General features: G+C 32.8%; 3 protein-coding genes and 1 long non-coding RNA gene across 15 annotated transcripts; 3 read left to right on the forward strand and 1 right to left on the reverse strand.

Annotated features, from left to right (window-relative positions):
- The first annotated feature begins 628 nt into the window (after nt 1-628).
- On the forward strand, nt 629-5,938 carry LOC140864116 (uncharacterized). Of its 9 annotated transcripts, none has more exons than XM_073268056.1 (11): nt 629-1,259; nt 1,612-1,700; nt 1,794-1,943; nt 2,040-2,089; nt 2,162-2,268; nt 2,366-2,723; nt 2,930-3,308; nt 3,518-3,646; nt 4,343-4,411; nt 4,517-4,568; nt 5,765-5,938. In XM_073268056.1, the coding sequence occupies exons 3-7, from the start codon at nt 1,864-1,866 to the stop codon at nt 3,031-3,033; spliced, it is 699 nt and encodes a 232-aa protein (XP_073124157.1). In that variant the 5' UTR covers nt 629-1,259; nt 1,612-1,700; nt 1,794-1,863; the 3' UTR covers nt 3,034-3,308; nt 3,518-3,646; nt 4,343-4,411; nt 4,517-4,568; nt 5,765-5,938. The 9 variants fall into 9 exon arrangements, with proteins under 9 accessions (XP_073124157.1, XP_073124161.1, XP_073124159.1 ...); XM_073268060.1 differs by lacking the exon at nt 4,517-4,568 and having other exon boundaries at nt 629-897; nt 1,013-1,259; XM_073268058.1 differs by lacking the exon at nt 5,765-5,938 and adding an exon at nt 5,166-5,758.
- A 7,546-nt stretch (nt 5,939-13,484) lies between these two features.
- LOC140862610 (uncharacterized) lies at nt 13,485-15,424 on the reverse strand. The gene is made up of 2 exons (XM_073265642.1): nt 14,396-15,424; nt 13,485-14,312 (listed from the first exon to the last, which is right to left on the reverse strand). The coding sequence occupies exons 1-2, from the start codon at nt 15,422-15,424 to the stop codon at nt 13,485-13,487; spliced, it is 1,857 nt and encodes a 618-aa protein (XP_073121743.1).
- Nucleotides 15,425-17,306: 1,882 nt separating this feature from the next.
- Nucleotides 17,307-20,329, forward strand: LOC140867263 (uncharacterized). 4 transcript variants are annotated; one of them, XR_012145093.1, is made up of 6 exons: nt 17,307-17,548; nt 17,648-17,747; nt 18,553-18,722; nt 18,810-19,100; nt 19,190-19,354; nt 19,462-20,329. It is a non-coding gene; the product is annotated as an uncharacterized lncRNA (long non-coding RNA). The 4 variants fall into 4 exon arrangements; XR_012145092.1 differs by lacking the exon at nt 17,648-17,747 and having other exon boundaries at nt 19,462-19,574; nt 19,831-20,329; XR_012145091.1 differs by lacking the exon at nt 17,648-17,747.
- Nucleotides 20,330-25,134: 4,805 nt separating this feature from the next.
- Nucleotides 25,135-26,517, forward strand: LOC140894393 (pumilio homolog 12-like). The gene is made up of 4 exons (XM_073302900.1): nt 25,135-25,611; nt 25,699-25,865; nt 25,955-26,213; nt 26,299-26,517. The coding sequence occupies exons 1-4, from the start codon at nt 25,156-25,158 to the stop codon at nt 26,374-26,376; spliced, it is 960 nt and encodes a 319-aa protein (XP_073159001.1). The 5' UTR covers nt 25,135-25,155; the 3' UTR covers nt 26,377-26,517.
- The last annotated feature ends 757 nt before the right edge of the window (nt 26,518-27,274 follow it).

Here is a 27,274-nt window from a genome sequence, read left to right on the forward strand (position 1 = left end):
ATTTGTCCTTGCGATCTTTGACACAAAAATCGATTTTATTGGTGTGATGAATATCATGGTGATATACACAACACCACGACAAATTCCAACAAGAGCACAACAATGAATCCAAGTTATGGTGAATCACCGGATCAACAATCATCATCCACCTCGGCACTTGGTTTAACTGAGGAGCTTGATCACCAACTCCCTAAAAGCAACGACATGATGGGTGTTTACATTGCACGAATATGTTGTTGTTTCGGTTGTTCATGTTTTCTCATTGCAGTTGTTCTCCTTCTAGTTCTTCTCATTGTTCTAATGAGACATTGATGAATGAAACTAATCTTTCATTTTAGTAATAAGTTGGATGTCCACTACAAAAAAATGGTCATTGACAACAGTTGAAAGACAACGCTTTTTACAAAAAGCGTTGTTAAAAAAAACAACGCTTTTATGAGAAAGCATTGTCTTTTTTTTTAAATTTGTAAAAGACAACATTTTTTTGTCATCCACAACGCTTTTTTTTGTCATCCACAACGCTTTTTAAAAAGCGTTGTAGATGAGCGTTTTTTTTATATCTACTACAACGCTTTTAGCTTTGTCTTTTCTTTTTGTCCTTTTTTTAATATGTCTATTTTTTTTTTTTTCCTTCGCTCTCGTGAGTCTCACGATTCCCCCAAGACCCAACCCTAGTCACCCATTTTTTGTCGTTGATTCGCTGCCACGGGCGTCGGAAATCTGTGACTACAGCTCGAATTTGGTTAGAACTCATCCTAAGCTTTGTTTCGATGCCAATCTAGCAAGAAATCGTGACCTGAAGCTTCAAAGTCGTCGCTCCTGTTAGGCCATACTTGGGCGAGTTGTTGTTATTCGTTCTTTAGGTGTGATTGCTTCGATTGTTGTGGCAAACACAAAGTGAGTTTCATATATTAGTGAACACTTTTAGCAAGAAATCTTCTCCGATTGCTCTTCCCTCTTAACCCAATTTTTATTCTAAAGAACTGATCCTGTGGGAGAAAAAAAATGTCAGATACGGAGTTTCCCAATAAGAGTCTCGATAACACAGAAAATCAATCCAAAAAACAGCCAGTGATTTCTGAAGATGGCCCGGGAAATCAAAATTTTTTCAGTCCAAGGTTCCGATCTGTCGCCGCCATGGCCGGATGGGATGAAGAAGCGCTTCTAATGGCTAGCTATATTGTTGAAGATAAACCGGAAAAATTGTGCAAGCAGCGGAGAAGATCGGATTTCAAGAGCCCGCCAACAAATTGAAGAAGGTAAAATGTGGAGTGTGTTATTCTAGTAACACGTTTGATTTATAATTGTTTTTATTTTCAGATTTCTCCAGTGTCTCTTATTCATGTGCCCAAGGTTTGTTTTATATTACTATTTTCTTCAAGTTCTCGGAATATGACCATTGTTGTGAAATTTTCGTTTCTTTCATACTGAATTAATTATTAACAGAAATGATTGATCATAAAATATCTAATTTTTATCATCGATGTCTGTTTTTGTAGTGTGGGGATTTTGCTTCTTGTTTCCAAGAATTTTTGTATCACTATCATGTACAATCATTTCGATTTTTCATCAATAAATTAGTTGAAATGCTGAAGTGCGTGATGTTTACAGAAAACTTCGGGTTCATAGGAATCCAGTTTCCATACCTGTGACCGTTCTTGATTGTAAAGAAGAAGATAATTCAACATCAAATCAACAAGGTTCTAATTAATTCCAATGATTTTGGCTTTCTCTTCATACAATTATTAAGGGTTTTGGGAGTTGCATTGATTTTTTGGCTTTGATTATTTTAGGCCGAGAGAAAGAATATAGAGGTGAATACTATATCAAAAGTGGAGAAGAACGGAGAATCAATTAAAGAGGATGTTAAGGACTCAGGTGTTTCTAGCTCAAGCCCTCTTTTCCCTTGCCTTGATCAGCTTCGTGAAGAACTTTCGTGTGCTGTAAGAGGATCTAGATTTGCTTTCTTCGCATTTGTGGTGATATTTTTTGTCACAATCTTGAGCATCTAACATGAGAATGTGGTGTCATATGGGCAGATCCGTCTGGAGATATGTTATGAACCTAGTACCACACCTTGTGGACACAGGTAAAAATACAATGTAGCTCAACTGTTAAGACAACTTTCTCATCAGTTATCTAAAATATGTGCTTCCAATAGAGTCTGAATCATTTACTTTTCGAATATGGCTGTTTTTGCAAACAATGTTTGCATTATTCAGCTGGAAAATGTGGGAAGAGATGCCCAAAGTGCAGGCAACTTATCAGGTATACTACAAGGCAGTAGTAGTTGGTGTTATTAGATCGTTAAACTGTGAAAATACAGGAGTCATTGATTTAATTTAGTTATGTATCTTATATGTAGCATCAATTGGAGGTACTGCACCGTGAACACAGTTCTGTGGAATACAATTCAGCTCCTATTTCCAAAGAAGTTGAGGCAAGAAAAGCAGTGACTACCTCGGATACTACTACTAAAGCAACTCGAGAGGAAAGTAGTCCAGCAAGAACAATAAATCATAGCATAAGAAACACTATTCGAGCTTTAAACAATCCAGAAATAGATGTCACTGACTCAGATAGAAAAAGCCTTCGTCGACTCAGAAGCCGAAGTTCAAGAATTTCTGGAACTTCAGACAGAGGAGAAACTAGTTTAAGGAGGAGTGATTTCGGCCTTTGTCTCATAATGGGAATTTTCGGATGTTTCATGTTTGAGGTTTTCGGTACTTGATTTAGTTGGTGTTGTGTCCTACAATGTTCTAAATGCTCCAAGAGTTTTGGTTAATTGAGTAGCTTAGTTTTAGTTTTTATGTTTGCGATCTTAATAAATTAAGTCTTAATTTTAGTTTTGCTTATTCTTTTACCCTCAGTTGTGTAAAATTGTGGTCTTACTCCGGTGGTTAAATGCATGTGCTTTTATGATTTTCAGATCCAGGTAATTTGGGAGGAAATGACGATTCTCGGGCCTTGGGATTTTCCTTTTGCTTTTTTAAGCTTGATACGATGAGTATATGTCTCATGTGCAAAAGCTAAGTCATTTCACTTGACCATATTGAATTTCTGTTCAGGGCATAGCAAACTCCTGTGGTTTAGGGGATTACTTAGGGCTTTCAATTTTTGGTGTTTCTAAATTATTGTCTCCATGAACTGCTTGATTGGCTAACCGGTTGGTTTTATATTTTTTACGAGATGCTGTTGCAGAGGATTCTCGCTAGCCATTTGCAGAACCCGATGCCCCTTCCTCCTATCAATGACCTCACCTTCATTGTTACGGGCTCCACCTCCGGGATCGGCAAAGAAATCGCTAGGTTTTTCTAAGTGTACTGTTTGTTATATACATTTTATTTGATACGCGTGCTTACTTTAGCTGTAAATTTTATGGAATATGATGTTGATGCCGAAGGCAGATGATTTTTCCGAGGAATTTCTGGTCTTCAACTTGGGAAATTTAAATATGGCCACAGTGACCAGTTTTCAGTATTTGATACAAAGGATCTGATATCGTATTCTACAACAGGCAATTGGCGGAAGCAGGGGTGAATGTTGTGATGGCAGTAAGAAATTCAAAGGCTGCTAAATTTCTAATGAGTTGATAAAGAAATGGCAGGAAGAGTGGTTAGGGAGGGGTCTTCCTCTTAACATGGAGGTATTTGATATATGAAGCCAACTCATAAATTTGGATTAACTATTATGGGGAATCTACAAACATGTTACGGGGAACTTCAAACTTTCCTTCATGTGGTTCAATTTATGCTCGTGCATTGCATTTGACGAGCTGTGTTTTTCGTTTGAACAAATAATATCCTTACATATCTATTATTCTTCTATTAGATGATTGCAAATAAAATTTGTAAAGTTTCATTGTGACAAACAACAAGCTTTAACACGTGCAATTTTAAGGTCATGAAACTTTATCTTCTTAAATTTGTTTTTCTCTGTTTGAGACACCTAAGGCTTCTTGACTTGAGCCACAATTAGTAAATGGAGTTAACATAAAAAAAAAAAAAAAAAAACGAAAGTAGTACATGATCAAGATGCTTTGTTCTAGGAAACGAATGTTACTTAAAAGTTCATTTTTTTTTTTAATTTTTTTTTTTTTGCCATTTAGATGTGCTCGAGTGTCCTCTCATATTGTATACATCTTTGAATTGAAAATTAAATGCCAAATTTGAAACTAATTATAAATTATGGGATGTTAGAAATCTTATTTTCAGAGTGGAGATCGTGATTAAGCAAATAGCCTGGACCAGTAATTATAAAGAAGAATGAGCTTTATGTGTATAATCTTTGAATTGAAGTCAAACACATTGTAGTAAAGTTTTTGTTCTTTTTTCATTTTCAGGTGAAATGGCGGAGTGGTTGTTGCATCATTATCGATTCTACAAAAAAAATTATGAAAGAACATGCCAAGGTATGACTTGAAGTCGTTTAATTGTCCCAACCAAATTTGCAGTCGTTTAATTGTTTTTGTTAATTTAATTTACCTTATCAAAATTTCAAATAATCATTTATACAGTAATTAGGCCAAACAGAAATCCTGTTTGCTTGATTTGAAAGAACATGACAAGGTATGACTTGAAGCTCATCCATCGTTTTCTGTGTTCTATATTACGTACATCGGCATAATGGACGTGTAAATATTATTTATGACATGTTAATCAATCTGCAAAATATCATGAGTTATGACCAGTTCGTACATTTTTTAGTTAACTTCATGCGTTGTACAAATAACATTACATTTTTTCCCATACACTGTTACCTTATATTCCCTTGCATCTGCAGTGCCTCCTTTAATTTGATTCAACAATAAAGCTCTGGAAAGTGGACATTGGGCGTCTTCTCCACAGCTTAAATGACCACTTGTTTTGCGCCTAGATATATAAATTTTACAGAACCATATGGAACTATTTCTGAATTTTACATAAAACCATAGAAGTGTTTCTCGTGCGTAATGATCCTATTAAACAAGAAAATGGTTTGACAAACATTATCATCTCTCACATTCGAACCATGACTTTTCTTTTACTAAGTTTGGTGGGATAATTAAGAATTTGAACCTGATGACAAACCAAAAAATAAAACACTTATTACAGAGCTTGACTTCATTGAATAGAGCTAGTGTTTAGTTATACTCGCTATAGTGTCCACCAATCCGAATATTGCAGGGATCTTGTTTATTTCGTTGCATTATTTAGCCCAAATGGCGAGTATATGTCCAGTGGATCATTGGATAAATTCTTGCACATATGGTCTGTGAAGGAAGCCAATATAGTCTATGGATAACTTTCTATTATCTGGTCAGAATTTCTGTATATATGCAAGCAAATTATGATGAATAAAAGGAAAATAGCAAAAAAAAATTCTTCCGATTAATATTTTTGAATACATGGCATGTGGAAATTTAGTTTACATGTGATTTTCGTGCTTGGGTATGAAATACTTTTCATTACTTTTAATAACAAGGGTGTATTATTTGGTGTTCTGCATACATCCAGTCATTGTTACTTTGCTAGTATATCAAATAAATTCGTATTGCCTCTGATTTTGATTGTTATTTAATGCATAAAGTAATGGGGTTGCAACTAGGAATTTAGTTTGTTCAACCATTATAATTTGTTCAATCATTCATTTTTAGCAACTTGTGGCTTGAATTTCATAATTCGTAGTTCATGTTCTTTGCTGCCAAATATGTCTTTGCTTTTACTTTTCATTTTAATCTATTCATATTTGTTTTATATTTGTTTTTATTTTTAATAATTTACAGTATGGAGATACAAATTAAAGAAAAAGAGATTGTTGCGGCTTTTATGAAAGCTTGGGACGCTAACATGTGCTGAAGGAAAAAATCAAAGTTTTTTGAGATTAATGCATAGTTTTTTCCTAGTGTTCATTAATTTAGAATTCGATTATTTTTATATTTGAATGATTTATAATATTGGAAGACTCTATATTAAATTTTATTTTTCAAATTTTTGAATTTTGAGTGATTTATAATATTGAAAATTTGTGAATTTAATTTTTTTTTGTTTTTTATTTAAAAAAAAACAACACTTTTTTAAGCGTTGTCTTTTCCAGATACAAAAAGCGTTGTCTTTGCGAAAAAAGACAATTTTTTTAAGCGTTGTCTTTTCCAGATACAACGATGCTTAAAAAGCGTTGTATTTTCCAAAAAATGACAACGCTTAAAAAACCTCAAGCGAACTTCCTCAAACCTCTAATCTCTCATTAATCAACACATCTTCAATCAAATCATTTCAAACCTCAAGCGAACTTCCTCGGTTCACAATTCGACTTCTTGAGTTGCTTGAGCTCGTAGCATGTCTGAAATATAAAGATTGCATCTAACAAAATCAATATACAATCCCAAGATCATTAGCTCAATCATAGACTATCAGTATGGTTTCAAAACATAACCAATCATCGTAGCGATTGACAATCGGGAATCGTTACGGTATCGAATTCATTTCTAATTTCAATTCCATTCATACGGCTTTTCATATCCGTTCATTGTCATTCAACTCTTCAAACCAACAACTATTATCATAAACATAACAAGAAATCATCAGCCAATAGTTCAGCAACTTCAGAATCCAAAAACAATAGCAAATCATTTCAATTCAAGAGTTCGACGACATATCGGTATTACTTCGGCGATTCCGAACATATCATTAACAATTCTCACATATATATTGGCTGTTGAAGCTTCAAAATTAACATATCAGCAGGTATATGGATTGAATCATAGTTGGAAATTCATAAGAACATGATATACAAATCAATCTTCAATCCAATCCTCAAGAACACAAGTTTAGAAGCTCAACAACAATACTTCCACACAAGTTTCTGATATCTGTCCATTTCGAATTCTCAAATCTTAATGAACAAAGAAGAAACTTACATCAAATTGAAGTACTCGTCGCAAGGATTCCAGAACATCTTTCGGAATTGAAATCGGACGAACGGATCAAAAGTTACGGGGTTTTGAAAATCATCGAATTCAAAAGCAAAAGGAAGAGGTTTCGACCTCTGTTCTCAAATTCTGAAACCTTTTTGCTTCAAACACGTTTCATTCTGATTAAATTGGATAGATATTGCATAAATTGCAATTTAGTCCCTCAAGTTTTCAGTAATTGCAATTCAGTCCTCGGCCTTCATTTTAATTCAATTTCAATCCAAAATAATTTAAGAATATTAGAATTTAAATCAAAACTCTAAATATTCCCAAATTAAATATACTCGGATTAAAATTAAATAAATTCGAATTAATTAAATAATCCGCCATTTTGCACTTTAGCCCTTCAAATGTCAGTATGTGCAAATCAGTCCCTGATCGAGTTATATCTTCCAAATTCATATTCTTTAATTTCCGAAACATGGAATTAAATCTTCAATTCCATAAATATTCAAATCGAATATTTATTCTTTTAATTTAAGAATTCTCGGAATTTAATTCTCAAAATCCTCATATTCTCAAATTAAATATTTTCAGCTCGGAAATTAAATCTATCATTTTCAAAACTTCTCAAATCAATATTAGCCCATAATATGGAATTTAATTCTCAAATCCCATAATTAATAATTTAATATTTTCGGGCCTTACAATTCCTCCCCTCTAAGAAATGATTTCGTCCTCGAAATCGTAGTCAAGCCAAATATCAAGTCTGATAGACTGAATGAGTATCTGAAGTTATTCTCACTTCAATCATTCAACTCTAATCTATTCAGTTGTACTCTAAGTACTTAATATAACTCTCTCAGTATTCCTCTTGTCTGATTCAAGTACACAGAAGGAATCTATCAATATTTCCTTACTTTAGATACATGAAACAATTCAGATTCATTGTATCAAGCTGAAAAGAATAAATCTTTCCCATCGTCAATTCCATCTGATATCTTATTCAATGAAGTTCGATATTCAACTTCATATTCTGAATCTGTAAATGAAATTCTGCTTTTTCTCTACTCTGAATTGAATGATGTTTCAAGAATAACTTTGTCGCTTAACTAATCCGTTTCAGCTTCCAAAGTTATATCTATCATTCAATTACTAATTCTGGTTCTTCTTTTCCGTTTTCATTTCATACAGATTCATCGTAAAATTCGTTGTGTATCTCGAATCAACTCCGATCGGATATCGACAAATCATGTCTGATCTGATGTCATATACCTCAATAATATCATTTAAACACAAGAAATCGGAGTTCTTTTCATCATATTATCATATCATTATCTCAAAATTGGCTCAATAGCGGTTACAGGAAATATAATCCTCAAGTGGCAACATATCAAATCAAATAATACCGAATCAGGTATTAAAGTTCTGAGAATATCCTCAATATTTGGAAAATCGACTCAGATAATCCATCAATCGAATTCAACTCTCAGAACATCAGTCAATCAATCGATGCCACATTCTATCAAATAAATCTAAAGTCTTAATTCGGACAATAGATTTTAATCATTCCTGTACTATCATTATATCTCTATCTTCTTCACGGATCTGAATAGATAGCTGTTCATCACATCTCATACAGAGTATTCTGCCAAATGCTGATTAGTATATTCGGACTATCAATTAATCAGAGTATAATATGTTGTAGTCACAGATTTCAAAGTATTCAGAACTGTTGATAATCGGTATCATATCAAAAAAAAAAAAAAAATTCATTCTCACAAATTCGATTCATCTTCTCTGATTATTCTTCCAATTCAAGGATAAAATACTGTACCTTTACCTCAAAAAGTACTCAAAGTCATCGGATCATCTGTATTGAAATTTAATAGTAAACCCAATGTTTCAATCTAAAACATTATTTCCTGGCTTACTGTTCATTTTGCAATGAATCTAATCATAATTCAGTGACTTGTTCATACAGACAGATCATCGTATACAGTAATGTTCATCAGTCTGTTCATAACTACCACCTGTTTACCTCATCTTTACTGTTTCATCACGGTAGTTGTTACAAAATATTCTTTCAAATTATAATCTCGTTTCAATGTTTGAAGTTTCCAAACTAACATTGAACTCATCTAATCAACGATTTTCAACTTCATCAAAAAATCTCTGTACGTTTAACTTCAAAAACGTACTAATTCTGTTACTACTATTTGCTTTATCAAAAGATAAAACAATTATCAAATGAATATTGAATTCATTGTTGTGAAATTCTTCAAATTTAGATATCTTTCTTCGGAAATATCACGCACAATCAAATAATCAATCATAATAGAATTCATTCATTCGGATCTGAGGCTTCAATTCATATCTCAATCTGACATTCTGTACTGAATTCTAATCACTTCAGTTTACTTTCTGTGTTGCTTTCATCTTCTGAACAATTCTGTCTTACTTCCAATCGAAAAAATCATTCTGATTGGTGTTATATTCATCTGAATATTCAAATCAGAATACACAAAAATCTGAAATCAATTCATCGGATGCCTATTGTATTCCTTATTCCTATTTCCAAATACCGACAAATCATATCATCTAACCCAAAAATCATGGATCATATTTAAATTCTCCTATCAGTTACGAGCCATTATCTTAAAATACGCTGAAATATCATCAAAGGATCAATAATTCTCAAAATCAAAAGAAATAAATCAAGATTGAGAAAATCCCTCAATCAAGGTCATCCAAAATCAAATCTTCTGGATAACAAACTCTGCAAAGTGAAAACAACTCACTTGCATCACATAACTTAGAATAAGTAAATCACTCAGGCTCTATGAACAAAACAAAGAGAGCCACTCGAAATAAAATATTTCAAGAATTATATGTCCAAATGATGTATTCGATTCAGCATAATCAAAGAAAAGACTCATCTGTAACCGACTGATATATCATCATCTATCTTCTAAACCTCAAGATTAATCTTCAATTCATAATCTCATCAAGTCGGTAATTCATAAATTCTTCAATTATTCAATTCAATATTGAATTCCAGTTCACAACTTAAACTAAAGTCAAAAAAAATCTTACTGGAACATATCTGTAATCTCTATTCAGTAGCGTACTTATCAATGCTAATTTAGATCTTAAACATATCTCGTGCATTGAATATACTGATTTCGGAATATTTCTGTAATCAAACAGTATATATCAAACCAAAATCACAGAATCTTAATTCAAGATTCTATATCATATCATCATATTCATATGCACATTATGTTCTTGTTGATCGAATTTTATCACTTCTTATCATCATACTGATTAGTTAAATCACAAAATCCAGTGACTCAATAATCTGAAACTATCACTAATAGTACTTAGATAAATTCTCACATGAACAATATCATGTTCAGTTTCAGTTCATCGAAGCAATAGTTCTATTCTTCAGTTCATATCACAAATTCTCTTTTCTGATACAGAGGTAATCATATAATAAGCTTTCCGCTATCATGTATCTATTGTACCAATAATAAACAGGTCAAAACAAAATAAATCTGTTACCTGAAATTTCATTCTCAGGTGCAATTTCATTCTAATCCTCTGTATACCTTTGCTATTTATTCATTGAATAAATTTTAGCACATCTGTCTGACTTGTCCTTACACTGTTTGTTCAGATATCCTCTTCCACAAAAAGTGTAATAATTTCTAATATACTCTGCATTCAGAATCAGACTAATTCATCTCGATTCGCTAGAGTTAGAGATTTATTTTCATATTATGCACTTCATATATGTTCTGGAATAAAACTTGTAGATAAAGTTGTGAGTATCTCACATACTCTTTCATGTCTACAATTTCATTTTCCTAACTCATCATGCAGCTTCTATTCTTTTAGATAGGTCTATGTCTTTACTAAACTGTTTCAGTCGTTAACATCTATTCAGACATAATCTGCAGATTCAAGTCATGAAATAATTCACTCAATCTTGAGCTTTTCATCATCTAAAATTCAAAGAATTGTAATAGACTTGAAAATTCTAATAAGGCATTCCTCAAATTCAAAAAGATTCAAATTCTACAGGGTATATTTTTCTTTCTCATCATTTCTATCTGTTGTGGCAAAGAACTATAAACAAAATTCTGTTCTACGCACTTACCAACAATCAACATACCTCTGCCTTCTTATCATTTCTTTATCAAAATCCACCAGCTGGTTGCTAGGTTTCAAAGTTGGTATTCAATCAATCTGATCCGATATTCATCTGAATATTTCCGGTATTTGAACAACTAATCACGTTCTTCAAGCCAACTGTTACCTACAACATCATCTATTCATTTGCTGATATTCTGTTCTGTTCAATCAGAGATACTTCATTCAGCTGAGTAATACCGTTCTGTTCTGTTCAATCTGACCATACAATTCTGTTCAGTCTGGCCATACTAGTCTGTCAGTCTGGGGTGCTTACGTCACCCAAAGAACACTGTTCTATTCAATTATGGGTGCTTACATCACCCGGTAAAAATCATATAACAAAATGGTAAAAATTTCAAAAATTTACAAATCAGTAAATCAGGCAATTGAATTTCAAATATAGATCATGCTCACATGCAATTTATCAACTCATCGAATTATCAAATCAAGTAATGCATAATCATGCAATACAATACATGCATGTGACTCAATCTACCCCGCTCAGCTTCTATCTCAATCCAAGAACTTACGCTCTGATACCACCTGTTGTGATGACCCGAGTTCTAATCTCTCATTAATCAACACATCTTCAATCAAATCATTTCAAACCTCAAGCGAACTTCCTCGGTTCACAATTCGACTTCTTGAGTTGCTTGAGCTCGTAGCATGTCTGAAATATAAAGATTGCATCTAACAAAATCAATATACAATCCCAAGATCATTAGCTCAATCATAGACTATCAGTATGGTTTCAAAACATAACCAATCATCGTAGCGATTGACAATCGGGAATCGTTACGGTATCGAATTCATTTCTAATTTCAATTCCATTCATACGGCTTTTCATATCCGTTCATTGTCATTCAACTCTTCAAACCAACAGCTATTATCATAAACATAACAAGGAATCATCAGCCAATAGTTCAGCAACTTCAGAATCCAAAAACAATAGCAAATCATTTCAATTCAAGAGTTCGACGGCATATCGGTATTACTTCGGCGATTCCGAACATATCATTAACAATTCTCACATATATATCGGCTGTTGAAGCTTCAAAATTAACATATCAGCAGGTATATGGATTGAATCATAGTTGGAAATTCATAAGAACATGATATACAAATCAATCTTCAATCCAATCCTCAAGAACACAAGTTTAGAAGCTCAACAACAATACTTCCACACAAGTTTCTGATATCTGTCCATTTCGAATTCTCAAATCTTAATGAACAAATAAGAAACTTACATCAAATCGAAGTACTCGTCGCAAGGATTCCAGAACATCTTTCGGAATTGAAATCGGACGAACGGATCAAAAGTTACGGGGTTTTGAAAATCATCGAATTCAAAAGCAAAAGGAAGAGGTTTCGACCTCTGTTCTCAAATTCTGAAACCTTTTTGCTTCAAACACGTTTCATTCTGATTAAATTGGATAGATATTGCATAAATTGCAATTTAGTCCCTCAAGTTTTCAGTAATTGCAATTCAGTCCTCGGCCTTCATTTTAATTCAATTTCAATCCAAAATAATTTAAGAATATTAGAATTTAAATCAAAACTCTAAATATTCCCAAATTAAATATACTCGGATTAAAATTAAATAAATTCGAATTAATTAAATAATCCGCCATTTTGCACTTTAGCCCTTCAAATGTCAGTATGTGCAAATCAGTCCCTGATCGAGTTATATCTTCCAAATTCATATTCTTTAATTTCCGAAACATGGAATTAAATCTTCAATTCCATAAATATTCAAATCGAATATTTATTCTTTTAATTTAAGAATTCTCGGAATTTAATTCTCAAAATCCGCATATTCTCAAATTAAATATTTTCAGCTCGGAAATTAAATCTATCATTTTCAAAACTTCTCAAATCAATATTAGCCCATAATATGGAATTTAATTCTCAAATCCCATAATTAATAATTTAATATTTTCGGGCCTTACAAAATCAAACACAATAATATCAAAAAATTTCCAGAATACAAATTCGACTTAATATAACAACACAAAAGTTTGTCCACAAATCAAAAATGTTCTCAGAAATTAAGCCACAAATAAGAGTCCAACTACTTGAGGCTATCAAAGCAAAACACAAGAGTTTTGTTTTGAATCCCTCAAAACAAAACTTCCAGAAAATGTCATCAAAATGAGGCTATCAAAGCAAAACACCACCAATGCTACGACCAGAACGTGTATGCCTCTTCTTTGGTAAATCCACGGATGATTGTACTTCATTCATCCTCTTCTTCCTGTGAAAATGTAAACACAGTGTATGTCAATAGTGTGTGTCATATAATCTATGTTAGAAAGCAAAATAACTAAGCAAGAAAGACATATAACTGCACTAAACAGTAAGACTGATTCAAGGAAAAGTATAAAAAAAAAACCTATTCTATAGCTTCTTTGCAACTGCGTCTATTATGCCCTCGCTTATGACAACGACCACACTTTGCAACACGTGTTTCAACCTGGGACGGTATCCTCTTAGTCTTCCTACGACCTGGTTGACTGCGTACATCAGGAGCATTGATTATAGATCCTTCACCAATACTGTCTTCATTCATGTCAAATGTAGGTATGAGATTAATAATTCCTTTGTACTCTTGACGATACATATCAATGTGAAAATACCGATCACAGAAAGAATATAACGACAAAGACTTCGACTTAATAGCTGCACAAGCATGCTTGAACGGTAACATGTTGATCTCCCAAGCTCTACATGAACAACTCCAATCATTCAAATCAACAGCAAATGATTTATCACCATCAACTACCTCAAATTTTGAACCACATGATCTGTGAACTATCAAGTTTCGAGATTCAATATATGTGCTTGTAAGAGTTTTCTCCTTCTTTGGGCTTAATTCTTGAACCATGGCTAAGGTTGTTTCACGACGCTGGTGCATCATGTTCATGATTTGAACACGTATACGATCCACCATACCCACAATTGGAAGATAACGTGCTGGTTTAACCCAATTATTCCAAGATTCAGCCATGTTATTATTCATGACACCCCAACGTTTTCCACGAAACAAAGCATTCGCCCAACTTTCAGGTTCTGAATTTGTAATAAACTTTCTTGCAAGAGGCATGGATTCTGAGATATTGTTAATGTGTTGCATAAACTCCTGATGAGAAGGGGCATATGCAGCCTTTTTAAACACATAAGACCAATGCTTCTTGTTGTGTAGCGGATAGCTTCGCATAACCTACAATAACAACAAAATTAATGCATTATTAACATTGAAAAAAAAAAGACTTCTAGAAATTCATATTGCAAATAATTACTAACCTGCTTCACAAAATTGTCCACCAAGTGCCTCAAACAATAAGCATGGTGACTACCAGGAAATAATAAATTAACAGCCTTGATGATACCAGAATGTCTATCAGAAAAGAAGGTGAAATTTTCGAATCCACTGATATGTTGTGAAAGCAGAACACTTCTCAAATTAATACAAAACCATTCCCAGTTACAATCATTCTCGGCATCCACTACAGAATATGCCAATGTAAAAAGATCATCATTAGCATCCTTTCCCACGGCAACTAGGATGCTACATTTATACTTGTTTTTGATATGAGTGCCATCCAAAAAAATCATTGGTCTACAACCTGTGGCAAAACCACTGGCACATGCATTGAAACAAATGAATAAACGTTTAAATTTATTAGTTAAAACATCAATCTCGTACTCTGCCATACTTCCTGGATTTGTTTCTTGAACATTACGACAATACCATCTCAACTTATCATAACAATCCTTTTCAGTACCATAGATATCATGCATCGCTAATTCCTTGCCCTTCCAAACCTTGCGGTACTCTAATTCTACTCCATAATCCCTATGTATATCTTTCAACAATAAAGATGGACGATAAGATGGCTCTGCCCTTAATTTTTCTTTCATCAAATTTGCAACCCAAGTTGCATCAGCTCTTGGATGTCCTCTGCCACATAAATTATCTTCTCCACATGTATGTTGTAAATTGCACTTTCGAATATCAAATAGATTGTCTTCTTTATGTCTAGAAGCATAAATTCTCCATTTGCAATTTACTTCACTACAAACAACATTAATCTTCTTGCTATCATTTTTCTTATAACAAAATGACCGTCGAGTTGCAACAGAATAATTTTTAATATACGTTCGAAATTCTGTAGCATCCTTAAATGTCTGCCCTTTCCCGCGAATGCAATGTAACCAAGATTCAAGTGAATTTTGTACGTGGATTTGTTCAACCTCATTATCACTTCTAGATTGTGTGCCATCTTGTTCAGCCCTTACGAATTTAATATTTATAAATTCAAAATTCAACATACTACGACAAATGTATTGCACATATATAAAACTACTACTTCGAACTTAAAAATGTAGAAACAATTTCATACGCATCATCATGATTGAAAAAAGAACTTAAAGATGTACAAATAATTTATTAGCTCAATCATGTTTCATAAAGGACTAACCAACTAATATAGAGTTATAAAATTAATATTTTGAACTAAAATATGTATAAACAATTTCACGTGCAAATTCATGCTTCACATGAATTACAGAAGCAAACCGATTATTAAAAATCAATACTAATAAGGTCATAGGGCAGAATAATGAAGGAAAAAATGTATTTTACCTCTCCATATTGAACCCTCTTCAAATCTGATCTTTCAACTCAGCCCTCAATTCGATCACACTCAGCTTCATACACATGTGAAGATGGATCATATTACGGACATCATCGTTATCATTTAAGGTAACGTACATCTTGTGCTGGGGAGCTAGGTATTGTAATGACATAGACAGGGGATTTATTTCTTCATATTTGCTAGACAAGCTCAAAAATATATCCTCCAAACTACATCCACTAAAAATTGAGATGACAAAAAGTTGACATTTGCACTTACAGGTACCTAAAAACGCAAGGTTGGAAGAAGACCCAACTCCAGATTTCATTCTACCGACAGACAACAAGGCTTTTCTCCAATTAATCAACGATGAAACCTGCTTGAAGCTTCTTTGATTTTTCGTAGTATTCAGCCGAGATTGTGTTACAAACCTCAAACTCGACTCCTAAAAAATGAAGATGGCTTCCAGAGTTCCAATTTAGGGTTGCTTATCGTCTGCCTTCTTGCCCAATTTTCCAGCGTTCATGAGAATTCTTGCGTGGGGATGTCAAGAAAAATTGGGGATATGGTAAAATGAGTAGAAATCGACGGAAATGGGGTGACCTGAAAATGGGAAAGTTGATCGAGAAGAAGGTGACGTCGATGAGATTTAGGAGAGAGGAGGGAGTTGGAATCGTGATGTAGATAAAGGGATTGTATAAGGTTTGTATAATGTATTTAGAGAATTTAACTTTTAAATTTTAATGTATTATGTATTTAGGGAGTTTAAAATAAAAAATTAATGAAATAGGTAGTGCAAACTCATTTTTTCTGACGCAGAGACTGTCCACAAACTTTTGATTGTCCATGGGTATTTTATCACAATTCACCCTTATATTAACTTCCAAGTAATCCTTGCGGTCATTTTTAATGTTTTAAAAATAACTTCCTATGAATTACCATAATCAATTTTTGCCGTAGATTATGATAACTAATCAAATCAACCTATTAATTATGTTAAATTCCAAATAATTTAATTAACTGTTTGCCTCATTTATATTATTTTACATGAGTGAGTCTCATGTAGGAGGCGGTATGTACATATCTATATTTGTGACACTACAACAAATATGTTAATTAATCACACTAAAAAGACAACGGTTTTATACATAAATTGTTGTCTTTTGACCTTTAACAACGGTTTTTACAAAAACCATTGTCGTTGGCCTTATTTTAATGAAAAACGACAATGATTTTTAAAAAACCGTTGTCTTATATGTGTCAAAAACAACGGTTTTTAAAAACTGTTTTCTATGAGCGGGTTTTTTATGGCCTACGACAACGGTTTTAATTAACTGTTGTCTATGTGCGTGTTTTTTGGGGTCTACGACAACGGATTTTAAAACCGTTGTCTATGTGCGTGCTTTTGGAGATCTACAACAACGGTTTTGTTTTATCGTTGTCATTTTGCATTGTTTTATGCAGTCTAAGACAACACATTTTGTAAACCGTTGTCTTTATTATTATTATTATTTAAATTTATGTACGCATTCACAAAATAACCTACAACTACACGCTCCCAAAATAACATACAGCTACACGCTCGAGTGAGGAATGAAAGAAAAGGGAAAGAAAAAGAAACCCAAACCCTAGCCCCAACCGGTCGCCCCGTTCGACCCAGCTCAGCTCCGGTGCCTTAGTCGCCGATCGATCTCCTGAAAAGGTCGTCCGATCTCTTTTGAGCTAGCCCTAGCCTTAACAACTCAAATTGTGATTTGAATCTCGAGTTTATAGCTTGAATCGAAGCTGCCCTGCCCTGCCCTGTCGCAACCATCACTATGTAAGTTTTGTTGCTTCCTTCTCTTTCCTCGTGGTCTTTTAGTAGATTCTACCATCATTGTTTGGTGCGTTGTTGATTTTTCCTTTGGTGGGAGAGAAGCTGAAGACATTCAAAGCGCAAAAGCAAAGAACGTATACCAGAGAGTTGGAATTTTTTTGGGGTGAAGAAATTACAGTAATGAAGTGAATGCAAATGGATCGTACGTAACTCATATGTGTGTATACTTACTGCCTGCGATGAAATACTTGAGTTGTGCCTGCCTCGTTTTTCTTGGGTTTAATTCACTTTTTGAAGTTTTTATTCGAGAATGATTAGTTTATTTCGAGGGAAATGGTTCGATTTGTTGTGAAACAACTGAATCTTTACTTTTGATTTTCTGGGTCTTTCTCTATAAGAAGAACCAATCCCACCCATGAAGCCATTTTCGGCTTCTTATGTTTAAGTTGGTTTCTCTTCCTTTTTTAGATCATGTTTTTCTTTTATGTTTAAGATCAATATCCATGATTTCTGTTTTCTTCTATTTTGGATGCTTTTGCACAATCGATCAAATTTTTCTTATGTTTAACATTTTCTTGTATTTTGTGCTTAATATATTGCTAACCCGACAGATTGCTATGTGGTTCCAAAATCTCAGTGTAATACTGAGCTTCGTCATTTCTTGAACACTCAGGCACAAGTTTGTACAAAACTGTAGTTTACTTGTAATTTTTCTTGATGTTATGTTCTCCTGTTAATTCTCTCGTTGGAATAAATAAATTTGTTTCTAACTCAAAAGATTACATTTAGGATTCTTATTTTCTTTTTTAATGTAGTTCTACGACAAATTTGTGAGATATATATATATATATATATATATAATTGCCTACTTTTGTTTAATCATGGTAATGAGTACAATTGTTTTTGTGTCCCCCTCGCAGTGGAGAAATTTGTTTCTGTTTTGTTTTTTTCTTCATGTTATATGGTATACTTTTTCTCACATGTCATTTCTCATCTCAATTTTGCAGATTATCAGCAATGATTTTGCATATGATGTCGATGGTGATGTTTATTTCTCTGTCGATAATTTCTCAAATTATGGTTTTCTATCCGGACGAAAGCTAGAAAATAACAGGGCTGGGAGCGAGTTGCTTTTGATGAGAGAAAGCGGAATCATGCTGATTTTGCTTTATGGAAGGTGTGAACTTCTGCAGCCATTGGACTAACATAATTATTTGTCCTTTTGTACTCTTGAATGTAGAAGTTCGACCTTTTTTTTTGTTAGGCTGCAGAACCTGGTGAACCATTTTGGGATAGCCCCTGAGGTCCTGGGAGACCTGGATAGCACATTGAATGCAGTGCCATGAGTTCTGAATTCTTGACACACACATTTGATATTCATGGCACTGGGATGGATTTGATCTTCCCTCATCATGAAAATGAGATTGCTCAAAGTTGTGATGCGTCTTCGGAGAGCAAAGTTAATTAATTATTGGGTACATAATAGTTTTGTGGCAACTAATGATGAGAAAATGTCTAAATTAAATCACTTGGAAACTTTTTCACCATACGTGAGGTAAATGATAATGGGGGTGTTCTCCAATTCGATAACTTTGGGCATGCTTATGTGCTCACAATTGTTTTTAATTAAATATTCTTTTGTAGGTTACCTATCTATATCATCCTCTTGCACTGCGATATTTCTTGTTGGGAACTCATTATCGCTCCCTTGTTAATTATTCATATTTGGGCGGTGGACCGGTTGCGGAGGCTCGGGATTTCTCGGTATTTTCAGCAGGAGATTGAGGAATGCGTTGATTATGTTCATAGGTACGTATGATCGATTTATATTATCTAGGTTAATTTTGTCTTTTTTTAATTAAAAAAATTTATTATGATATGAGATATAATTATGTATTATGTTTTGAAATTTCCAGACAATAGACGGATAAAGGGATTTGCTGGGCAAGAAATACTGTAGTTCAGGACATCGATGACACTGCTATGAGATTTAGACTGCTAAGGTTGTACGGGTACGAGGATTCTTCAGGTATAAGTACTCTTCACTCATATATATATATATAATTATATATAGATTCTCGCGTTTTTGATAAGAAAGGTAAGCGTTAAATCCGGATCTCTCTCTTATAAATATCATGTTCACTTTCATTATTTGGATCCTAATTTTTCACTCGTGCGCACACACCACTCTCTATATTTACTATTCTATCATCTGACTTGAGCGTTGGAGGGGATACGCTGGAACACCTTCCGGCCCCCTTTAACACTCTTGTTTGTGGTTTCAGACCTGCAGCAGTTCATCTTTCGTTGGAAGAGTTTTGTCAGCTCATCCAAAGAGATCACTTTATTAAGGTATATCATTAACGAATGCATACAATGTGCAATAAAAGAAAGAATGAATACGGTACGTGGATGGTGAGAGAAAACACAATGAAACCGATGCAAATTGTGCTTATAATGATTAACGTACATGTTATAAAATAAACGATTATGAAAAAGAGAAGTAAATTCAATATATCTAAATTTTATCGATGGCTTATTTACGAATACAAGAAATTAATATTGTGTGTAACGATCAAACATCATGTTTTTTTTTTTTTTCTCAAAAGTGTGGAAGATGGGGAGGTGGAAAATTTGAAATGACATAAAAATCAGCATAGTGTATTTTGAGATATTCAAAATTGTGGTAGGAATTCTGAAGGGAGAAAGTAGTTGAAAAATAATGTGGATGTAAAGGGTATTTTTTGGCATTTGAAAAACAGACCAAGACACCAACAAACAGTTTCTATAAAGCGCTCAAACTTAATTAATAGTAATATATATATATATTATTGTTATAAATAAATTATTATTATAGATTATTATCTTATTAAAGATATGTGATCAAGATAAATATGTAAAGATAATATTTGTACAGATTTGTATCTTGTAATCTTTTTCTATAAATAGAAGTGATGAGTTCAATGAAATTTGCACCTGAGGATTGACTCATGTGAATTCTCTCTCATCTCATAAATTCTCTCTATTCATCTATCTATTTCTATTATGATTTATAACACGTTATCAGCACGATGTTGTAACCAACTGAGAATGAAAATAATTCTCGTTTTATTGATGCTATTGGAATAGCACAACGTGTTGTCAATACTCAAATTTATGAGAGATTGATTGATGCTCTAGAAGTAACACAAAAAGATATATTCATTGGTGTTCCAGAAGTAGCAAAATGAAATAATTGATATATTGGTGCCCATGAAATATCATGAATATGTTGATGGCTATAAAATAGCACAACATGATTTTATATTGAGAATTTGAAGCAATTCATGATCATGATACAATATACTGATAATTTTGAGAGATTCACGATTTTAATTTTGATATATCGAAAGATATTCATGAATTCCTGATATAATATATTGAATTAGTTATAATATAATATATTGAGAATCTGAATAGATTCATGATAAAGATGTGATATATGATTTCTTATATTGAGAAAGTAAAGAAATCATGATTGATATCTGATATGATATCCAAGATCTACAAATGTCATTGAAGAAATAGATCTCATGTCAAAGTGTATCAATATTGAAATATTGATAAAAAGATGCAAGATTTGATAATATTCTTGAAGAATATTAATATAAGATCCAATGTTTAACAATATTCTTGAAGAATATTAATTTAAAATAGTGTCTTTGGTTGAATGATTTTTTTGAGGATCTTATAAATAAAGAAATTCATCGAAATTTCTTAAAGAATATCGATGTGTGATATAAAATTGTCAATATCCATAATTAAATATATATGTGAGATATATATCAAAAGATATTGACTTGATATCGATTCAAATCATATATTTGTTCTTAATGCTCTGGAAGAAGCATGCTATATTATTTGTCACTATTTTTATGAATAGGTACTTGATGTTCAATGATGAACTACATAGACTATTGATTGACAATTATGAATGTGCGGTAGCAAGATCGCAACACTATCAATAGAAAAACAAAATTAAATGTTAAACACAATGAATTGGACCATCATCTATATTGGACAACGCCGATGATGTATTGATGGTAGCCTATGCATGATGGTGTCAATGAGTTAATTTATGACCAACTTCAAGTCATTTTATAATTTATTTATTGAACTAATTTATTTTTGGTAAATTAATTTTGTATTTGTTTAAACTAAATTTTGAAAAACTCTAGCATGTGTTTTGATTAACATAAATTATTTTGATGATATAAAATAAGATCTACAAATTTTGTGAATCTATTTTATTGGTCAATATATTGCATTAAATATTAATTATGCAATTTGATGATTTGAGAATTTTTATATTTTAAGGATATATTGGGTTGTTACATCTTTATTTCATAAAATTTGATTATGGATTTTAAATTCCTCTATTTTGATTGTGGATATAAATTTTGATTTTTTTCAAAATCATTTGATTAAGCTATAATTTTTTAAATGAATGATGTAGTATTTTTATTACATGTTATTATCTTACATGTAGGAACATGAATTTAATGTAAAATAACATTCGTGATAGATTGAATGTCATTATTAAAGGTAAAAGATCTACTTAATGCATACATGAATTTGAAAAGGTACGTTCGATTTTTCAATTTCAATTCTAATTTTATTATAATATCTTATTTATAGTATTTTGTTCAAGGAAATACAATTATGAAAGTTGTCTGATTAATGTGGTCCATTCTTTTAAGTGAATGTGACAGTGCAAATGAACACATTTGATACACTGTAGTTTAATTCTTCAATGAAGAATATGTCATATCGTATGAAGCGAGATATGAATTATAAATTCGGTACAAAATATTGAGATATACGTCATAATCAAGTATTGTACTAAATGTACATCGTTATCTCGTATCACTATCGTACCTGAAGTACGTAAAGAGATTTTATTGATATCTATCAAGCAAAATATAAAAGTTTGTGGAGACCGTTGATGTCTACCCAAATCATATATTTCATCGTATGTTGATTGAATGTCAGAAAGATCTTGAAGATTGACGATGAAAAAAATGATGTGCTTGATATTATAGAATAGTGATACACAATATTGGCATATATGAAATTTTGAATCTAGTGGATATTGATTTGGTTTAAATAGTATATTACAAATCAATATTTTCAGAAGAGCTAAAGAGCTCCAAAATTATCATTGATACAAATACTTTCAGAGTTTGACATAATGGATTGAATTGAGAATTTAAATTATATAAATAGTTGAAAAACTATTGATAGTGCACAAAGTTGTTAATGAATAAGCCAAAAACTCCTGGATCGATAAATATGGATGTTTTTGAATCAAAGATCCAGAATATTTTATGAATTCTTATTGGCTTATCAAATTTGATACCATTATCATTAGCTCAAATTGATAGAGAATCCCCATATTATCTGGAATAATAAATAATGTGGGCCCACGAAGCGCAACATGATGTTTGCGAAAATACGTATTGAGAAAAACTTCCAGAATATATATTCAAGACAAGCTTGATCAAAAGAGGATATGCATATCAATTTTATGATTATAAATATGTTGGTTTAGTTGATTTATTTTGCCTACAATCAACTACTAAACCATGAGAATAAATGCGTCATATTTGGGGATATCTGAAATATATATTATGTCAAATGATTATGTATTGAAAGTTAATGTTTGTGCGAGAAATGCACTACATAAATCTCTTGAAGAGATTATAAATATGTTGGAAATAAATTAGATCTTATAAGCAATTATTTTGAACAATGATATTTTATGACGCGAAATTCTCATTCGTTATTCTTGTGAAACAATGTTTCCAACATTGAGGGGGAGGAAATGGAAGCTACAAGAATATTTGAGATCGATCCCAATTAAATATAAAGTGAACATGATGTTCAAAGTTTAAATCACAAATACAATATTTGATCTTGTGTATAAATCGTTTAGCTTCATTTATGTTCAAGTTGAACAATATATATAAATCGTCTTTAGTGACAAAACTCCTTTAAAGAAAATGAGTGAATATCTCAAAAGAACAATGGAAGCTGGTCGTTATGAAATAAATCGACGTCCTGCAGGACCATATTTTATATTATTTGCAAGCAAATGAAAAAGGATGCTAGAAGCGTGAACGACCAATTATTTCAATGAATCCAAATTGGATTATGTTATTCATGAAGAATAACAAGTATATTAAAATATGAGATTTCACAAATTATTTGGGATCGAAATGATCATATAATCATTCGTGTTTTGCTATTACGCAAAATGATGATTATTTTGAACTACAATTTGTTGAACTTTCAATAACAATGATATGTGGCAATATGAGCAAATATTAACAAAGTTTCTCAAAGTATTTCAAGCGGATTATGAGAAAATATTTGCACTTATCATGGATGCATTGATTTGATGGTGATACATATAGAAACATTCTCGAAGGATTCGATGCTGGTGATACATATAGAAACATTCTCGAAAGATTCGATGCTCAAAATATTGTTTTTGCCAACTTGAAGAAGAAGAAAATATATTTGGTCTTGAAGTACCTTATATATGACAAAATCAACATCTGAATCAATTTTTGGCAAAGTAGTGCATAAGATTGAAATATTAAGAGTTAAAAAGTGATGCTTGCAAGAGGGGGAGCAATTAAAGTTGTACTCTTTTTTCTTTGTCTATGATTTTTCCCACGTGGTTTTTCATAACAAGATTTTTTGAGGCAATTAACAAGTATCAAGAGATGTCGTACTCTTTTTCCTTCATTAGAATTTTGTTCCACTGGATTTTTTCTGATAAGGTTTTAACGAGGTGCATCCATCGTCGGGAAGATATCCAAAGAAAATATATGTTGTTGTACTCTTTTTCCTGCGTTCAGATTTTTTCCACGGGGTTTTACTGTCAAGGTTTTTACAAGACAACACTTGAGTCCCGATGAAATTCCCAGACATACAACTTGCTAAATGAAGAATTTTGAAGAATCAATTGCTTGTGCAAATAATCATGGGGAGTGTTATAAATATATTATTATTATAGATTATTATCTTATTAAAGATATGTGATCAAGATAAATATGTAAAAATAATATTTGTACATATTTGAATCTTGTAATCTTTACCTATAAATAAAGGTGATTGAGTTCAATGAAATTTGCACCTGAGTATTGACTCATATGAATCTATTCATCTCTCTCTTTCTATTAATATTAAAAATTATTAGGATTTTTGAACATATATATCTCAAAAATTTAGTACGATTTTTCTCTTTATCGCCCAAATCTTGGATTTATTTAACTAAATAACCTTTGTTTGACCATGATTTTGAAATATAATCTTCTGAATTTTTTTCTTTTGTTTTGTTTTTGCATTTCCTTTGTATTTGTAGGTCATTTTGAAATTTTTTTTTTGAAGAAATATCATAAATCAAAAAATTTGATTGACCAAAGTTATTTTTCAAACTCTCCCCCCAAATCTTTGACACTAGAATAAAAGAACAACAGAATTTCTTTCCTTTTGAATCTTAGGGCTCACGTTCAGAACCCTAGTTTACGTCCTTCCGAATCTCTCTCCAAATAATCCACGGCATGGAGGACACCAGTGCTTCAGCCGGAGATTTTAAGGGCAAGGTGCTTTCCGAAGCGATGAATCAAGACGGGTGCGAGTTCCTGGAACAGAAACTCCTAGGAATGAAACCCGAAGACATACAAATGATCTATTCAGAGGTGAAATCTCACGTAAGTCTGCTGATGATGGATGGGTTCGGAAGCAATGTCATTCAAATGCTTTTCGCCGTCTGCGACGACGAACAGATGGAAGATATGGTTTTTTCACTCACTGTTGATGCAGGGTTACTCCTCGCTATCTGTTTGGACTCTCAGGGATCTCAGTCCATGCTCAAACTTATCCATTGTCTCACTACATGGCACCTAGTACTTTGTTTAGTAGTGCCCTTAAAGGAAATCACCCTTCAGCTCGCCACCCACCCCATTGGTTCTAACGTCATTCGCGGATGCTTCCTTGCCTTCAAAGCATATTCTGAAGTATTTATCATTATCCTAGTTTTTTTTTTCTTTTCTTTTTTAAAGTACTAATGTTTGTGTGTGTGTGTGTGTGTTTTTTTTTTGCAGCCAATACTTGTAAAGATTGCGGAAAATTTTCTCCCAATCGCCCTCAACGAAACCGGATCCGCCCTTCTTCAAGACATTGTAAAAAAGGACATAACAGTGAGGGCCCAAAACCGTCTTGTCGCAAGCATACTGGGAAATATAAAGTATCTCTCTAAAGATCAATTCGGGTACGCACGTACACCTTTTTTTTTTTCCCCCCTATCCCACTGTCTTAATTATTATATCCAATGATCCAACATTTTTTTCCTGGTTTTAGGAGTCTTTTAGTGAAGCATTTTTTAGGATTGGAGTTGGAGTATCTTCCGGTGTACTTAATAGAGAACCTGAATGAGCAGTTTGTTTGTATGGTGATGGACGAGTATGCATGCAACGTTGTAAAGAAATTGTTGGTGGTAGCCGAAGAAACACAAAGACTCGAGATCATCAATTCGATAATTAACGATCCCTATCTCCCGCATGTGCTACAAAATCCATATGGCTACTCTTTTCTCCAATTCGCTAAGGAATGCTCTATGGTATATCTTTGTTTCTGTATTTACAATCTACGGAACTCGAAATAAACAAAATTTAAGGTTAATTGATACAACACTACTCTTGCAGGGAAGTGTGCGCCAGACTTTGAATCATCTTCTTCAACGTCCCGATCACTTGCATGGCCAATGTCCTGAAAACAAATAAGAAAAGGTCGAGGAATCATGGTCTGCTAATTAAGAATCGTCTTCTGCTTTCTAAGAGGAGGACGATGAATCGTGTCTAATTATATACAAATCTGTTTTGAAACTCTATACATATGATATGACCTTATCTACTCGTTTTTGCGTGTTCTCTTATGATTGATATCTATAGTTTATGTAAATTTGTTTAAATTGAGGATTTTAGACTTTGAGTAAATTAACTGTTGACTTTTGAATGTTGGGGAGTAGGTATAAAATGTCAACATGTATCTTCAACCTGACCATGTGATATGTACCAAATCTAATACCAACAATTCAATAGCAAAATTTATGAAAATACAGCTGAAATATCTTTAACTCTAAGCAAGAAAAATATGTTGAACTTCTATGTGAATGGATATATTGGACAAGAGTAATGGGCGTGTTAAAGTGGATGGGTGGAAGTTAAGGTAGTGTTTGAGAGAGTTTTTAAAAAGCACTTCTCAGCTTTTCATTAACAAAATTTAAAATCTGAGAAGTGTTTTCTAGAAATTCTCCCTCTAAGTGTAGAATAACTGGCATGGGTATGTTTATATTATGTTGCACTTTATGAAGTTGTAAGAATGATTTGTCAAGAGACTTTTTCGTGCGCTCCTGTGCGCTAGGGTACAAGTCAAGGGTCCAACTTTTGTGCAAGCATACGAGCGCGACCTGGGTACGTCGAATGTCGGACCGATCAAGGCAAAAATCACCTAGACTGTAGGTGCTTCTGCGCTGGCCAAACTTTTGGTCTTTCAGATGACAGCTTTTGGCCCGGATGCCTATAAAAAGAGGCAGTCTCCAGTCCTTCAAGCACACCTCAAATATACAGCTTGCTTCCTTTCTTTTGCAATTTTGCTCTCTGTTTCTTTCTCAGCTCGTGT

The sequence above is a fragment of the Henckelia pumila genome, chromosome 4, assembly GCF_033568475.1.
Source record: "Henckelia pumila isolate YLH828 chromosome 4, ASM3356847v2, whole genome shotgun sequence".
Lineage (NCBI taxonomy): Eukaryota > Viridiplantae > Streptophyta > Magnoliopsida > Lamiales > Gesneriaceae > Henckelia > Henckelia pumila.